At 45.0% G+C, this 17,795-nt stretch overlaps 1 protein-coding gene across 1 annotated transcript; it reads left to right on the forward strand.

Annotated features, from left to right (window-relative positions):
- Nucleotides 1-1,014: 1,014 nt before the first annotated feature.
- MMEL1 (membrane metalloendopeptidase like 1) lies at nt 1,015-16,415 on the forward strand (the record flags this gene model as incomplete). Its single annotated transcript, XM_080358736.1, has 23 exons — nt 1,015-1,064; nt 1,199-1,362; nt 3,585-3,644; nt 4,147-4,308; nt 4,719-4,799; nt 4,912-5,007; nt 5,158-5,276; nt 5,807-5,872; nt 7,493-7,627; nt 8,103-8,192; nt 8,440-8,576; nt 9,013-9,106; nt 9,335-9,463; nt 9,738-9,836; nt 10,368-10,451; nt 10,713-10,816; nt 11,107-11,165; nt 13,073-13,192; nt 13,375-13,508; nt 14,020-14,085; nt 15,726-15,821; nt 15,902-15,978; nt 16,316-16,415. 23 exons carry the CDS (start codon nt 1,015-1,017, stop codon nt 16,413-16,415), a joined length of 2,322 nt encoding a protein of 773 aa, XP_080214862.1.
- Between the last annotated feature and the right edge of the window lie 1,380 nt (nt 16,416-17,795).

The following is a 17,795-nucleotide window of genomic DNA, read 5'->3' on the forward strand; positions in this document are numbered from 1 at the left end:
CACTCGGGGCGAGAGAGGTACCAACCTGAAAATCTATACAGTGTGAACTTTGGCACTAGCTCAATAAACCAGCCTGCAGGGGAGAGAAAACAGCAAAAAAGAAAATACCCAAAACCTCCTTGCAAAGTCAGTTCTGGAAAAGAATAAAATGAAAACCCAAGGGAAATCACGAACCTATTCTGCCTTTGCTTTTATTGTCTTTCCAGTTGTTAGCAGATAGATTTCTAAGCAGTAGCATAAAAATCCTGTGCATAGCCTGCACTAATCTCTGAATGGGTGTGTTTTCCAACCAGACGCTGTTCCCATACACGGACCCATAAGCTGCCAGCACTCTCAGAGCCAGAGGGTCCCGATGGGTTTGCATTTCTCTGTCCTCACGCTCCTCTGCAGGCACAGCAGCCAAATAACCCGGCGCCAGATTTCAGGAAAGCCGGCAAAACCCCTGGGAAGCGGCAGCGGCAGCTCGAGCGCCCGGCCCTGCCCGCTGCCGTGATGCAGCCCCTGCTCCTCCTCCTGCCGCTGCTCAGGAGCTTCGCCTGCAGCTGGGAACCGCGCAGCGCCGAGCTCCCAACTTTGAGCATGGCTCGGAGGAGACCGAGGGGCTGGAGGTCCCGAACTCCTGCAGACCTGGGAGCTGACACGTGTTCTCGGAGCATTTTGGTTTCCAAACCCTTCCTCTCTGCCGAGGACGGAGCAGACACAGCTCAAAGAGACTCGCACCTGGAAGGATCTCTTGTTGGATTCTGCTGCTGTTAACAGAGCTCTGCAAACCCACTCTCATGCACAGAAGAAGAGGGAAATTCTTCAAAACAGCAAGACACTTCTGAAGCGGGCGTGGAAGAGGCAGCATCCCCCTCCTCCCCATTTGGGAGAAAGGAGCTGCCCAACCTGCTCAGGAGACTTTTCCATCTGCCCCAAAACCAGCTCCTGAAGTTCTGCCCCTGCACCTCCAAGAGCCCGGGTGGTGGCACCCGGAGCAGCCCCCGGGCACGGCCGGTCTGCTGGGCACGGGAGATGGAGAATGAGGTTGGCAAATCTGTGGACAATCAAATGGACAAATACATGTAATAATTTGGAAGTTTTCTTTATCTTTGCTTTCATTCCACTTCCTTTTTCTCCCTGATTTGTCACACTTTTATCCCTGTATTGATTTAGCTGTGCTGTTAATTCTTTTTTTACCTTCCCCTCCTCAATTTAGAGTTACGATAATGGGGAAATCAGAAAGTCAAATGGATATTGTGGAAAAATCAACAAAATCTGGGAAGAAACCCTGGAGCTTTGTGGCGATCACTCTGGCGGTGCTGCTGCTCCTCATGACCTGCGCACTGGTCGCCCTGGTGATCCTGTATGCCAGCAGCAGAGGTAAGGAACCCATCAATAATTCTCCTCCTCCCTCTGCAAACAACATCAAAGTCTTTTTGCAGAGCTAAATGGAAACAAAAATAGAGGGGGACAGTGAAGTCACCCCTGTGAGGGACTTGGCTGTCTCTGCCTCTTTCCAGGCTCATGCAAAGAGAGGGTTATGTTGGATTTGATTTCATTTTAAAATTATGTGATGTACGAGTCTATGTCTTTAATTAATTCCATGCATTTTACTGAATTCAGCATTGTTTTGACAAAGGTAAAAAAAAACATTGCACTATTTTAGAAGGGAGGATTTATTGCCAGGAGTTAGAAAGCAACAGCTGCTTAGCAGATCTAAAGGGGAGATCGCTTATCACAATGTGAAGGCCACTGTGCTGCTGAGGAAAAGTAGACCTTTTTCCTAATACTACATCAGGCAATTTGATCTCCAGGTGAGGCTGGGTGCTGTGACTTTGTGCAGATGCCGTGCCAGGACCCCGACAACGGGGCGGACACGTTTGAACTGCAGAGCACGCTTACTCTCAAAACTAAGTTTTTCCACTAGCACACCAAACGCCAAGTCCTATTTAAAAAGCCTGTGAAGCAACCAACATGACTGCTAGCAGCACCTGCCTCCTCTTTGTCACCTCCATTCTCGCATGAAATTCTGCCTCAGCCATGCTTATAGATAAACTATAGGCAAGAAATCATAAGAAAGGTGGAATAACAAACAACCCCTGTGTTATGGAGTCCATTTGAAGACACACATGTGGTAGAGATAGTCCTCTCGGAGGAAGACAAGCTAAATTGGGCAATTACATTATTTGCTGCAAACAATTCACCGTGTAAGAGCAAAGGCAGGCTGCCGCGCAGCACTGCTGCAGAGATGGGCACAAACAGAGGAGGGGCTGAAAGGTAAAACACACTCAACTGCCTGAGGACAACTGTAGCTCTAATTGTTCCAGTGTGTGCCATCCCCAGGGAGAAAAATACAGAAATTAAAACTTAGGGAGGTGTTTTTAGCAAAGTAGTTTGAGAAAACAAAGCCCATAGACTTTGTTATGTTTCTAGTTATTTGGAGTTTAAGAGGTGCAGCAGACAGAGCCGCAAAGTGAGCAAAGACCCAACGAATGTATTGTGGAAACAAGCAGGGCGGTGTTGCTCATCTCTCATACGGAGTCAGGTTGGCTGGCTTCTTTGTCAGGAGTGGGACTGAGGCATAAAAAGATAATTGATAGAAAAACAAAGGAGCCACTTTGAGAAGTAAACTGAGAGCCCCTCACCAGCCATTTCCAATTATCCGGTTTGGTGGCAGAGCTGCAGAGCCCCGAGTGTGCAAACCGCGGTTTGGCTTCCCTGCTTATACAGCTCAATTACATTTTCACAGTCACAAGGGCTTTTTTATTGTGGGCAGTTAGAATCTTGTTGAAAGCAGTTGGGTTCCGGAAACTGAAGTTCGACATTGTCGGGTTATATTAAAGAGAGAAGCTTTGATTTGAAAAACAAACAAACAAAAAAGCTTCATTTGGGTCCTACCTGTCACCAAGAAACAATGAGAGAAACACAGCCCACTTGTAGCACAGTTCCCTCTTTCTCACCTTGCCTGTTGCTGTTTCTCCTTTATGGAAAATTTCCATATGCCTTTGAACTACTAGTTTCTTTTCCCCAAAAGGACTTTTTCATGGAAATACCCTGGTCTTTAGATTTTCTTAATTTTAAAAAATTATTAGAGAGTTTAGGACACTCCAAAATTTTGGCTTCGCTTCATCCAGTACAGAAAAGAGAAAAGCTGCCCCCCGGCGCATGCAGCTCACATTGTGACCCGCATTTCGCGCCCCCCAGGCTCAGCTGGGCATTCTCTGCCTGCTGAGGCCGCGGCCGCGCTGCTGCGGATCTGCTCCCACCAGCGCCGCGCTCTCGGCTCAGCCCTGGGCGCCGCATTCCCACTCACAGTGGGGGCTTTTTATGTCGCTTCCACTGATGAACTTCAAAGCCCTCTTTTCTCCCCTACTGTTTTATTTCTATCTGAATTACTGTAATCTTGTTTGCTCTCATGTAAAACACTGCACTGGGAGGGGTTTTTTTTAGTAACTCTTTTCTGGAAGCATCCTAGTGTAAGGAGCACAAGCTAAAGTTTAAAAATGTGGCTGTCACCGGGGCTGAGCTGCTGTGAGCAACATTGGCAGCAATTTCTTTCCAAAACAACTAATTCCATGTGCTTTGTCACTCGCTCCCTGCAGGCACTCGCTCCGGCCCCGGCTCAGGCAGCGTGTGTACCACACCTGGATGTGTCACCGCAGGTAAGGATGGCTTTAGAGAGCTGATGTTTTACACATTAGTTCTACCCAGCCTGAACAAACACTAGTTCAGGCTTTAAGACTGAAGAAGTTGAAAAGGAATTAAGTTTCCCCTCAGGCTAGATATGCATTACTGTTACTGTCAAAGGCAGCAAGTAAAGCCATCCTCAAACACAGCTCCGTGTGTAAACACCAAGCAGAAGCCCCGTTGTGTGCTTGCTCTGTCACCAGGAGCATCATTCACGAGGAAGTAGCACAGGAAGGTTGTGCCAGTGTGGCCAAGAGTGTTCTGGTCCGAGCCACAAGGACGTGGGTTGGCCAGCGCGGTCTAGGTCTGTGAAGTGTAATGAGAACTCCCTTAGACCCAACTCTCTCTGAGAGAACACATTCTACACATGGGGCTACTCCATGTGCCTTCGTGCCAAGCAGCTTCTTGACAGTCTGGGGCAGCCCCAGAGGTTACTGAGCAGTCTGTGGAATTTAACTCTCCGATTTTGGTACCTAGCTGCTAGAATAATTCAGAATATGGACCTAACCGCTGACCCTTGCAAGGATTTCTACCAGTATGCCTGCGGGGGCTGGCTGAACCGGCACATCATCCCAGAAACCAGCTCCAGATACAGCATTTTTGACATCCTGAGAGACGAGCTGGAGATCATCCTAAAAGGTAGGAATGAGGCTGCTCTGTCCTTGGTTATGCACCACTGTTTAGTTTCAGATGTTATATACTGCACTTTATACAGAGAAATAAACTGCCAGGGAAGACTTGATTGTGATTTTTTTTCCTCTAGTCCTTTAATCTCTACATTTCTTACTACATCCATTTTGTGGGAACATCCTGTTCCCTCTAAAAAATCAGCCAAAGGTGATTTGGTACCAACTTCAAAAGGAGCAGGACAAGCTGCACACAGGCCCTTCCTCCTGACACTTTTTCCATTAATAGCTCCTTCAGAGAGCACTCCAGTTTCACTGAGATTGAACAAGTATTTATCGCCGCCCTGAATTCTCAGTGATTTCTATGAGAAGATCAAAGCTCTCCAGGGCAAAAAAACCTCACTGCACCATTTCCTTCCCCAGGTGTGCTGGAGACTTCAGAGCAAGGGGACAGACAAGCGTTTCAGAAAGCTAAAATACTTTACAAGTCATGCATGAATGAGAGTGAGTCTCTGCTATGACAAATTCCATTTCATATTTAAACTGTTAGGCCTATTACCTGCTTTTCTTCATTTTTGCTATGAAAACAATATTGTATTTGTTTTTCTTCTCTCAGGTCTTATAGAGCAACGAGACTCTTTGCCTCTGCTCGAGGCCTTAACGATGGTTGGAGACTGGCCAGTGGCTTCTGCAGACTGGAATAAGACCAAAGGTAGTGCTGTGCCCAAAGGAGTTCAGTACTGTTCAGTCAGAATTATCTGCTGCTTCTGAATAATTTCAGCAATAAGCTTGCAAACTGTACAACTTAATCAGTCCTGATACATATTGATAAATAATGGATATTTTCCCTTTCATCTCCCAGAGCCAAATTGGAGCATGGAAGAAAAACTCTCCATAATGAACTCCAGATTTAACAAACGTGTCCTTATTGACATGTTTGTATGGAATGATGACCGCGATTCCAGTAGACACATCATTTATGTAAGAAAAATTTGCAAGGAATTATTGCCATAATCATAATAGATAGTTAGTTATACTGCATACACATTAGGTTTCCGTAAGTGGGTGGGTATGCACGATACTGGCAAAACGTTTGTAACAGTTCTGTACCCCAAGTGGCAGATCTGTCTTAGAGTCACATGGGGAAACATCTGTTGGTAGCATAGTTTTTGTTTCAGTTCAATTAACCTTTGCTGATTTGCAGCACTTACAAGTTGTAAATTCTTGTGACTTGCAAAATGATTATGAGGTTTAATGTATAAAAAACATGGTTTCCTGCTATATATTAAATAATATTTCAGAGTTCATTTACATATGCTTCGGCATGAAGTCGAGCCCTCAAGTCAAGCAGCTTTTCTAAGTTGCTTCAAATTATTCTTAGATCTCAGGGGTTACTGAAAGATTTTGGTTAATAACCCGCACCCTGTCCCTATCTAGGAATCCAGAGACTGAAGTCATGCCACCAGCTCCTGTTCATCACTAACTAAAGACATTTATCTGATTTCCTTCAGATTGACCAGCCAAGTTTGGGAATGCCATCCAGGGATTACTACTTTAACGGAGGCAACTATCAAAGAGTAAGTATTCCATGTAATTTATTTACTATGTGCTACTAAAACAACTTTAGTACTTATCCCCGTTTTTCGGCAACCTCAGATATGTGAATCTTCACGTTGTGCTACAATCAGAATTAGACTGTGACATTCATTTATTCCTAATTGTGCCAAAGTTTTGTAAAGTTTACAAAAGGACTGAACAACTGTGTAAATATCAAGCCTTCCCAGAATTGGCCAGTTCATACAGATGAGAAGGTTATGGGAAAATAAAATCATTGTGTTTCATAGCTTAACATTTTGATGGGTAGATTTGCTTATATCTTCTTCTAAAGCCTCATGTATAATATAGTCTAAAATGTAGTCCTGTGAGGTTTTTATGAGATTGTTCCCACACCTTCTGGTCAGATCTATAAACTGCCAACTCCTGTTAATCTGTCTCATGATACAAAACGATCTCCACGTAGCTGTGTTGGGAACACAGATGTCTGCTGGAACCCCGGCTCTATTCTGCAAGTTTCACCTATATAGCGGTAGTTACAGTAAAAAAGAGGGATATTTATACATCACTGCATGGAAGTCAGACTTAGACTGACTAGTAGGAGGTAGAAATCAGGTACAGTACATAGATGATCCTAAATGAGCGAAAGAAAACCAGTAGTGCTTGATACAGTTTTAATTTGAAGCTATAAAGAAGAAGGGCTAAGGCTGCGTCTTTAATGTTATTGAATAAGACGGAGACACAACCTCTTTTTATTTGCTATTTAACAGCTCACTGCCCACAGACAATGAACCAAACTCTGATGACCCAAACTCCCCCTGTGCTTAGTCCAGCATCTTTTGGCAAAACTCCTACTGAGGCCTGTGGGAGTCTGGCCTGATTAAAGCCTCAGCATTCAGCCTAAAAACAAAAATCATCATCGTGTGAGTGCCCAGACTCAATTTCACAACAGTTACTGTATTTATCTAGTTTCCAAGGTCTATGGAGGAAGAGAAGTATGCAAGAATAGGTGGTATTAAGCTTTCCTGCATCAGAGATCAGTACTCCCTCAGCAGCCAGATATCTTTTCAAGGTCCATTCTGAGGCATAAATCACAGCCGTACCCTGTTATTAGAGACAAAGCAAAGGTATCACTGGGAACCATCGAGACAGAGCTTTCCTTTCAGACAGTAAAAACAGAGTTTAGAAGATTGATGGTATTACTTTCAGTGAGGTTAAACCGTCCACGTTTACCCTGGTATTCTGGCTGGTAGGGATCACTGTTCCCGTAGTGTAACTCAAAGCACGGAGCTTTCTCTTTGCTCCAGTCATAACTGAAACTCAGAAGGCCAAAGAGTTGCGTTGCACAGGGAAGTGTTGCGTTCACTGTGTATCTTGAGACTGGCAACTGCACTGTACGGTATTCCAGGATGAGCTGAGATCCTACGTATTGCAGTAGTATCTAGTATAGCTAAAAGAACAGATAAGGAAAATGGCACAGGGAGGGTTGCACTGGAGGCACAGGCAGAGGCTGTGGCCCCTGGGGCAGACTTTTCTACAGCACACCATGAAGCTAAAATAGCAAAAAGAAGGGTTTGGAAAGGGAGAAATGACAGCAACCCTTTTCTTCACAACGCTACCCACATGCTCTGCTTCGCGTGCAGGTGAGGGAAGCTTACCTGCAGTTCATGATCAGCATTGCCAAAATGATCCGGGAAGACAAGAATATGTCTAAAGATGATTCCTTTGTCCAAGAGGAAATGGCAAAGGTTATGGAGCTTGAAACAGAGATTGCAAACGTGAGTACAGAAATCTAGAGCTTCTCCGGATGTTGGGGGGAACAATGAGAGTCTCTGGCTCTTTCGGGCAGCAGCAGAAAAGGCCTAGAAGAAAGCAGGGGGAGCACAACTTGTGCCACGAGCAGCCCAGAAATCAGAGCCTTGGTCTACAGTTATGTCTAGTCTATACGCTGCTTCCATGTCTGCTCCAGACCTAGCCATATTTATTTTTCGGAAGTTTCCTAAAGCAGGATAATCTAGCTCCTGGTAAAAGTACACTGTGGCAGCACCAGGGCCAGCTGCCTTGCATCCGTAGGGGTCCACAGCGCCCCAAAAATCTCTAACAGCTCAGTCTTCCATTGTGAAGAGGGCAGAGGGAACCTCTTGGCTCAACATACTACTGAAACTTTATTGAATGGGGGGAGGCTGAGTTCCTGTGCTGAACTTTAGAAAATGTATCAGTCGATTCTAGTAATAACCTTGTGAATGTCTTCAGGCAACTACCCCAGCAGAAGAAAGACATGATGTGACCTTGTTGTACAACAAAATGACCTTAAAAGAGCTGCAGGAAAAGTTTGCGTTGAACGTAAGTGTTTAAAGAGCAGTCAAATACTTTCAGCCTTCTTTTATTACCATGCCAATTGAAAATGGCTTTGTGAATTTATCAGTGATGCAGAGAGGTATCAAATCATTCCCATTCTTCAGAGTCTCTTAAAAAGCATTTTTCTACTGTACAACACAACTGCATTCAGTCCTGTGGACTGTAGAAAGTCCAGATAGTTGCTAAAGCACTTGAACACCTGGCACTGGTGTGTGTGTTTCTGTCTGCCTAGGAATTTAACTGGACCTTCTTCATCCAAAGTGTCATGTCTTCAGTAAGCGTCCAGGTTGAGCCGGAAGAAGAGGTGGTTGTGTATGGCATGCCCTATCTGCAAGAGCTGAAAGCAATTCTCTCCAAGTACTCAGCAAGGTAAAGAAACTGGAGCATAAGACAAAAGCCAAGGAAGTGTTGTGAAAATATAAGTTATTGGGCCCACTTGCTAGTTCTGCTAGAGCTTCTCTGGGAAAAATGGCACCACTTCACTGTAAAATATGGGAAATGTCTTCTAAAGTTCTGTGCTCCTAAAGTGCTGTGTTACTTGGTGTCTCACCTGCTCAGTGCTTAGCAAAGGTTAAATGGGAAGAAAACAAAGTTAATCTCTGAACAGAACGGTAGGACAGGCCTTGGCATGGATGCCTCTACAGTTGGACACACTGTTAGATAAGAACAGTCACCTGCGGATGCTCTGAAACTTGGGCACAGGCAGCAATCATTTGCTTTCTCATCTCCTCTCCAAATTAAAACACTGTCTGCACTAGTGTTGCTTTTCCCCGGGGATTAAACTCAGCTTCACTTTCCCACACAGCACCATCCAGAACTACCTCATTTGGCGCCTGGTGATTGATCGAGTCAGCAGCTTGAGCCGGCGCTTCAAGGACGCTCGGGCCAGCTACAGGAAGGTATTTCCTCTCTTCCTAGGGACTGTAGAGCACTGGAACAGTCCCACAGTCACCACACCAAGCCCTTGTCAGTACAGTGACATTATTATGTCATGTAATCCCCAAACAAATCTAAGAGAAGAGCAACCACAGCAATGGAAACCTTTGTCTTGGGTTCAGCTTCTCTTCAGGCAATGATTTAGAAGCGCCGTGTGGGCAGAGTTAACGCAGTGGTGTTTTGGGTGGCAGGCGCTCTATGGGACCACGCTGGAGGAAGCGCGCTGGAGGGAGTGCGTGAGTTACGTCAACAACAACATGGAGAACGCGGTGGGAGCCATGTACGTCAGGGAGACATTTGCTGGTGAGAGCAAGAGGATGGTATGTAGTTTACCCTTCGTACTGTTGTACACGCACAATGTCTGCAGCGCCCGGTCCCCTCCCTCCGCTCTCCCAGCCTGTTGTGTCTCTTCAAGATATTATATCAATCAGCCAAGAGTCAGAACTCATTTGTCATGCTCTGTTAAATGCTGAGTACCTTGTTTTAGAGCACAGAACTTCGGGACATTGTCTTGCAGCAGGAGGCTTTTCACCCTTAGCTGTGCCTGAGAATAATAGCATGTCAATTATTCATTTCTTACTGCCTGTCTTTCAGGTCCGAGATTTAATAGATAAGATTCGTGAAGCGTTCATCGAGACTTTAGATGAGTTACAGTGGATGGATGAGGCATCCAAAGAGAAAGCTCGTGAGAAGGTCAGAGATAACAAGGAGCTTCAACATTCTGTCATGAATAGAAAATATGTGGAATTTTGTAGCATCACTATTCCCAGTTCCCCTACAAATGAGAGGAAAAAACTTGGATGTTCACCATCCTATTGCAATTTTCTTTTAATCCTTTGTTAGCTCACGTGCATTTTTATTTCATTTAATGACTCTTGTGAACAGTGTTATAAATGAGGAGAGAAGATGGCACCTGATCCATCAGCTAGAATGACAACCGAATCCAGTGCCATCCTTTTCAGACCTTGCATTGACTTTAGGACCATCAGCACCGTTTCAATAGCAAGAAAAAAAATAGAAGGCACTAAATGAGAGTTAATCCCGGTCCCTGTCAGATGGTGCTGCAGGGGATGAGGAAACTGTATGTTCCACATTAAAAAAAGGCTCACTAACATCCAGTTTCTCACAAACAGGCGGACAATAGCAATAAAGAATGTGAACTATTATATGTATTGAAACTTAAAATCCACAATTAAGAGGAAACATTAAACTCTTCTTTTCTAGGCAATGGCGATTAAAGAACAAATTGGCTATCCAGATTATATTTTGGAAGACCAGAATGAAAAACTCGATCAGGAATACGCCAGTGTGAGTATGCTGTGCATACCTCGATAAGTACCGCCCCAGAAAAGCCTACACGTATTTTCTTGCCAGTTGGAATATTTACACCTGTGCAAGTGTAATTTCCAAGTGGCTGGATAGCAAACAAGCTTGTCTCAAACATTTTATAAATAAATGCATGCAAAGAGCTAACTATTGATACCTCGCAATCCAGACATTCTTTAGTAGATATGTTCAGTGGCACAAGAAATTCCTCTTTCTGCACAACTTTGATATCTGTTTCTTTAGTTAAACTTCAGTGAACACAGTTACTTTGAAAACATTCTGGAAAACCTGAGAGCTGGAGCCCAAAAGAGCCTGAAAAAGCTTCGAGAAAGAGTTGACCAAGATGTGTAAGTTCCCCGAGTAAATCCAGTTCTCATAGAATCTCTCTGACCCTTCATCAAGCTGCTTCACACTCAGGTATTACATTGAAGCTGCTCAACACAAAACTGGTGAGACACCAGTTATTTCCTAGTATTGGTATTCTTTTAAAGTATGTTCAATGGCACCCTTCCTCCCTACCTCAGCCCTTTCCCTATATGCAGCCTGCATTTTATTTTGACAAGAATAAATCAATTAAAAGAACACCTTAAAAAAAATTAAAACCGTTACTAACTTTATGCGTGACATTTACTTTTAGGTGGATAATTGGAGCTGCAGTGGTCAACGCGTTCTATTCCCCCAATCGGAACCAGATAGGTAGGTTTACAATTTTCAACCGTGGTGTGGAACTAATTAACACTTTTTTGCACACAAGGGTGCCAATCTGCCCCATGGCAAACCTGCCTTATGGAAATGCTGGGCTGTTCTTTTCAAGCAGTTGCTTTGTTGATGAATATTCAGCTTCCCCCATCCGGCGCTTGGCTGGCGCGGTTTCTATACTGGAGCAGCCGTATGTCTGTAAGACAGTAAGTGCTGCTATATGGGTGCCAGCTTCAGCGGCCAGAGGATGATCAGTGTGTTCTGGGCTGTTTGTGCTCACGTTCCACGTCCCCATAAACACCCGGGCAGCTCTCCCGTCTGCTGTCTGTGCAGATGGTACTGGAATTGTTTTGATAAGAGACAGATCAGACTAAAGAAACCTGCTTCTGCTTACGGAACAGCAGCTCTGGGCCTTGCAGAGGAGCCAGGCTGACCTTGTGTGCTCTTAGCAAAGACCTTTAGACTTGAGCCACTGGGAACTGCCTGGCTGCCCACACTCTGTGATCTCTGAGCTGCTGCAGGCGGCCAGACGTCCAGGCTGATGCTGCAGAGTCTTTACTGAATTCTAAGCACCCCAAAGATGAGAGGAACCACGTCCTCTCTGCCAAGTCACGCTTCATCAAATTCACAGACTACCAAGACGACCTACTATCCAAGTACTGCCAAATACCGTAAAAGGAAAATCCCATGCCTTTGTTAGGCCAGACAGCAACTGTATCCTGCTCACAGGGCAAAGGCCAGAAATGGATCTGGTTTCTGTTTGTGTAGCTTCCACTTACCTGGTATCGCAGGTAAAAGCTGTGAGCTTCAGCCATGGTGGTGCTGCCTCAGCTCCGGAGGGCTCCTCAGTGGGGCTGGGGCTCCCTTTTATCCTGGGTGGGTTGATGCCCATTGCAATCAGCTGTGAGCCAGCTCGCCATGCAGGGAACTTGGGTCTTAAAGGAGACTGGTTCTGCAACTGTGCTCTTATAAGTAATATGGAATTAGTAATAACTGGTTTAAGCAACTTGAGGATGAATATGCAAGCCAAAAATCCACACATAGCTACTCACAGTAGTGTAGATGTCAGTTAAATCCTCTTTCTTCTTGGCGTTAGTTTGAGGAAAATAATTTTCCATGCTACTTTCAGTTTCCTGCTACTGTTTTACTGCAGTCTGTCATATATTTCTCCCCAAAATTGTGCACATTAAACCTTCTATATAGTCAAAAAGGTTTTCCTCTCTAAATGAAATACTTGCTATGTAATTTCAACTTCTCTCTTGTTAAGAAGTATCTTATTAGAATGAATTGCTTGCAGTCTTAATTCCTCTAGAAGTGTATATGTTTTTCACCTTGTGTGCATGGGATGAAGAGTAAATCCCATGGATTCTAGAAGGTTTTTGCTGGTTGACTGAAGCTCAGACCTTGTGCTGCCCCAGACTGAGTCCACGTGCACTTGCTGGTCTGTAGGAATTAGTACAGTGCATGTTTTACACACCGAGTATTGGTTGTAATCACCATATGGTTGCTAACCCTTCTTTAGCACAAATAAAGCAATAAAATATCCATTAGTTCCCCTATAAAGTGGCTCTAAAACACAAACTGTACTTATCTCCCAAAGACAGTTACTAGACATTTTGCTCTTGACTTACAGCAGCATACACTGGACCCAGTGAGGCTAAAGTTGAAATGTAAACAATGCTTGGTTCTCAAACAGGAGATATTGTAGTTGCAGATGTGCTAAATTAAACCTGTATTATCTTGTCATTTTCCTTTTATCGAGAGAACCAATTTCACATGAGGAGGCACGATGTTGTTTCTAACGATTTTATGTTTTATATTCCTGGTCCATAACCCGAGCAAACAATCTGTCTGCAAAGTGCGCAGAGCCAGAGCTGCCCCACGGCTTCTCCCTCTCGTTGCAGTTTTTCCTGCTGGGATCCTGCAGCCGCCGTTCTTCAGCAAACACCAACCGCAAGCCCTGAACTTCGGCGGCATCGGGATGGTTATTGGGCATGAAATTACTCATGGCTTTGATGACAATGGTGAGGAAATTACGGAGAAAATGTTCTTCTTTCAGCTGCACTCACGGCACTGTAAGAAACTGAAGTTACATGCGGCTGTGACTGAAGTATCCGTGCACACATTGGAAAGAAACGGGCTGCACTGAAGGGCGGCTGCTCCAACAGCCACTCACGTTTTCCTTTTTTCCTGGATTTTCGTGCAGGTCGGAATTTTGATAAAGATGGAAATATGTTTGACTGGTGGAGCAATTTCTCGGCGATGCATTTCAAGGAGCAGTCTCGTTGCATGGTTTATCAGTACGGGAACTACACGTGGGAGCTGGCCGGGGGACAAAACGTAAGTAACACCCATTTCCACACCACTGGCCTTTTGCTACATGAAAATACTGAATGTAAATGGAGAGTCTCCACAGATGATAAACATAAACCCCCATAACTACGGGATAATTGTTCTGGAAGTAAGATACGACGGTTGTTTCTTGTAAATGCGGGATCCTGGTGCACACAGCACTGTCGCGGGCCCTTGGTGCGCGGGGAGCTGGGCCACGGGTGCTGTGGTGCCAGAGGGGTTTGGTGCAAGGGGAGGGAAATCTGTTTGCTGCTGGGTTTGGCAGTCCTGCCAGCCTGCGTCCTGCCAGCAGCCCGGAATTCATTCGTATTACATTCCTATAGATTCTCTCTATTCTAATCTACAGCTTTTACCCTATTCTTGTTTTAATTTTCGTTCTCTCCGGCTCCCTTGTGGCCCAGCGCTCGCTGTCCGTGTGTGACGTGTGGCTGTGCGGCAGCGTGTGCTTCTTTGGCTTCTCATGTTACTGACCAGAGAGGGAATTATGATTCTTTTACAGGTCAGTGGAATAAGCACATTGGGAGAAAATATTGCAGACAATGGAGGAGTCCGACAGGCTTATAAGGTAACTTTCAAATTTACTGTGAGTTAACTTTACCCCTGGGATTCAGCAATGGGGTTACCTATTCTGTCATAAAAGATGTATACTTAACATGTTATTACCATATTCAAAACTTGAAGGCTCAATTAGACGTGTAGAAGCTCCTTTCCCCATGGATGCAGTCGCAGGTAGGGCTGCTGTACCACAGCGCTTCCACATACTCATGTCTGGGGGAAGAAATGCAGTGTTCTCCTGCTGAAAATAGCAGCTACGACTCGGAGCAGCTTGGCCCGTGGCAACAGAGCACTCATTTCTTGGCAACACAGTTTGGGGATGTTATGAAGCAGAGCAACTGTTTTTTCCAAGTTTCTTTCTCTCACGCTTTTCATCTTCAGTCTCCGAAGTGACACGTCAGGTAGGACGCGAAAAGAATAGGCGGAAATACCATAATCCCTTTCCCAAGAGGGATGCAGATCCTATCTACCAAAATACCTGTCTCTAGACACTCAGCTCCTTTTGTAACTTGCTTTATGTTTTCTAAGCTTTAGGAAAATAACACAAAGAAGTCCCTTGTACCTTGCTGCTCTTGTTTCTCGTGGAGCTAGGGAGCGGAATAACAATGCAAGGCTTGCTGACCTCAGCACTGCTTCCTCCCAATTTAAACAGTTGCTGCAAGCACAGTCATTTTCAATGCGAGAGAAATGCAGCTGCTCTGTCAGAGCACGACCTCCACGCTGTAGTTATAAACCAGCCTGTTACAAACACCCTTGCACATAACTTTCTGCTCTACCGGGGAACTCAGCCCCAGACTCAGGGAATCCGGTATCTTTAATCCTTCCGGTTTACAAGCTGCCGTTGGGAACAGGAACACAGCTTTTATCAGCACAAAAGGCTCTTTCTGTGCGGGGCTCAGGTGTGAGCCTGGAATGTTCTTTTCTACAAATAATCCTACCAGGCGTCATGGTGCAACTTCTGTCTCTGGTGTTTTGAATACGGCAACAGCGAAGGGTTTTCAGAGAAGAACATCCTGAGTTCTCAGAAATCAAAACTGACAATTCTGACTTTGAGGGATACCATTAAAATTAATTCCTTTGTTAAAGTGAGCGTGTACTTGGTTCTGAACGCTGTCCCAGGTGTGCAGGGGATGTGTTGTGTGACAACTGCCTGCACACGGAAGCCTCTGATGTTCCGTGGTGCCGATTGTGTTTCACCCCAGCTCTGCCGTTTCTGTTCTGTGTGCTTTGGGACTATCTCGGCAGCTACGAGGAGAAGGCAGCAGAACGTTTGAAATGAAGCAGCATGAGGACACATTAACTTGTCTCCATTATGTCAATATACCTAAAAAAAGAAAATTGGCCAATTAATGTGTAACAATAACAGGTAATGGATTTAACATTGAGCAAGGTTATTATCTGCTATTTTATGAGCAGTTACTTGAAGAAACAAAAATCATCACCATAGAACTGTGGACTTAACACTTTTATTTCCCAGTTGCTCTGCTTCATAACATTCCCAAAGTCAGTGGAAGCTACAAGCATACAGAAGGGAAGACAAGTTGGGTTCATATACACTGTGACTAAAGTCTCTTACCCCAAAATAACATTCAAAACACCTGGACAGGGTGTCCCGCTGCTTCTCGGAATTGAATCTCTGATCTTTTCTAGGCCTACTTGAAGTGGCTGGAACGGGAAGGGAAGGAGCCAAAGCTGCCCGGACTGAACCTGTCCCACAAACAGCTTTTCTTCCTCAACTTCGCCCAGGTGAGAACACCTGGATGCAGCACTACATGCTGCATGAGAGTGGAAGTTATGTAGTGCTAATGGTTAACCCTCCTTTCTAGGTTTGGTGTGGTTCCTACAGACCAGAATACGCCAGCCAGTCAATCAAGACCGATGTTCACAGCCCACTGAAATACAGGTGGGTTTCACAACTGGGTTTACTAGTTGGTAACTTGCTTGTAACCTCAACCCATTGCACCAACGCAGCACAAAGGACAGAGCGGCTCATTGCAAAGATAAACCTTGAGTAACCTTCAGAATTTCTGCCATAGCTTGTAGGACAGCGCTGAAGGGAACTTTCCTTCACCTGGCCCAGTTCATTTGCCAGTCTATGAGAATGGGACCTGAACCCACATGCTCTGTGCTCTGTTTGTTTCAGCATTTCGTTAGTCATGTTAGCTCTATTTTTCTTGCATAAACTATCCCATATTTGGAGACTGTAACTGAGTTATGAGACTCTAAATCTCTTTGTTTAGGGTGATGGGATCTCTGCAGAACTTTGAAGCGTTCTCGGAGGCGTTCCACTGTAAGAAAGGCACAGCCATGCACCCCGCCGACAAGTGCAGAGTGTGGTAACCAAAAAGAACACCGGCGAGAATGACAGATGCTCTGGTGACACAACAAGCAGCTCTTGCCAACGATGTGCCGGATGTTCCCCATTCAGTCACAGCCACGGCGAGCGGTGCAGCTGCTGCAGTGAGAACGGAGGAGACTCCCGCGCTCCGGCTCGTACCGCGGCACGGGGCAGCGCCCGGGGGCCTCGGCGACCAGGGACGTGCTGGGGGCCACAGTGTGTTCCAGAACACAACTGACCGGTTCAAACGCTCCAGAACAGAACTGACCGTTTCAAACACTCCAGAACAGAACTAACTGTTTCAGATGCTCCAGAACACAACGGACTGTTTAACACAACTGACCATTTCAAACACTCCAGAACAGAACTGACTGTTTAACTGAACCGACGGTTTCAAACGACATCCTGACTGTTATGAAGATACCACATCAGGGTTACAAAGACTAATTAAATAAAAAACAAAACCAACAAACACCTATATATCTATTTTTCAGAAAGGAACAATAATTTTAATATGTCTGCGACTCAGCAAACCTGTTTGGGATGTTTCACTGCACTGTTTGCCGGTTCCTGATGCAGTTTCCAGTGCGTTCTCCCAAATCGGGTCGGGGCTGCTCTGAGCTCTCGCACCTTTTCCGCCGCTTTGCTGTGAGATGCTGGTTGTCTTGCTGTGGCACAAGTGAGCTTGTGTAATGTCCCGTGAAGCTGCGCTCCTGCTGCCGCCACTTCCTCCAAAGAACAACCGTAACGTCGCCTTCAAGCGAGGCATTGCGAGATAGAAACATCACGTTTTTAGTAGTACAGATTCTGCTGTTATGCTTAAAAATTCTGGAGTCCCTCCCTCCAGAGATATATTTAAAATTATGCTTATTCTTGTAGAAAGTGTATAAAATACTTTTTGGCAAATAGCAAACATGTATCCATGGAAACAAGCTGTCTTTCAATCCTGTGCCTTTTCATTTTGCCATAGGCTATTTTTCAGTATTTACACTTGAAAATGTAACAACTATTAATTTTTAATTAAAAAAAAAACCAAACAACAACATATGGTAGCCAGTTCAGCAAGCATTTTACTATAGAGAGTTTTGGGTGGCTTTCCTCAGTAAGCATTCTATTATAATGATAATATTTTAAACTGCCAACACTCAGTAGTGAATTTCAAGTACTCTTGTAGCAAATGCTGTTCTTCCTAGCACAGAAACCACAGGAAACAAGACGGTAACTACAAGTGCTTTGCCCACAAAGTGCCCAATCGTCCCTTGTCGTGGGACAGGTCAGAGTCACACACAAGAACAAGAGCAGGAGATGAGAGAGGAAGAGTCACCCGAGGATGTGCCCAGTAATGCGATGATGTTACCTGTTTTCACTGGACTGTGACAGCG

This window comes from Nesoenas mayeri, assembly GCF_963082525.1.
Source record: "Nesoenas mayeri genome assembly, chromosome: 24".
In the NCBI taxonomy this organism is placed as follows: Eukaryota; Metazoa; Chordata; class Aves; order Columbiformes; family Columbidae; genus Nesoenas; species Nesoenas mayeri.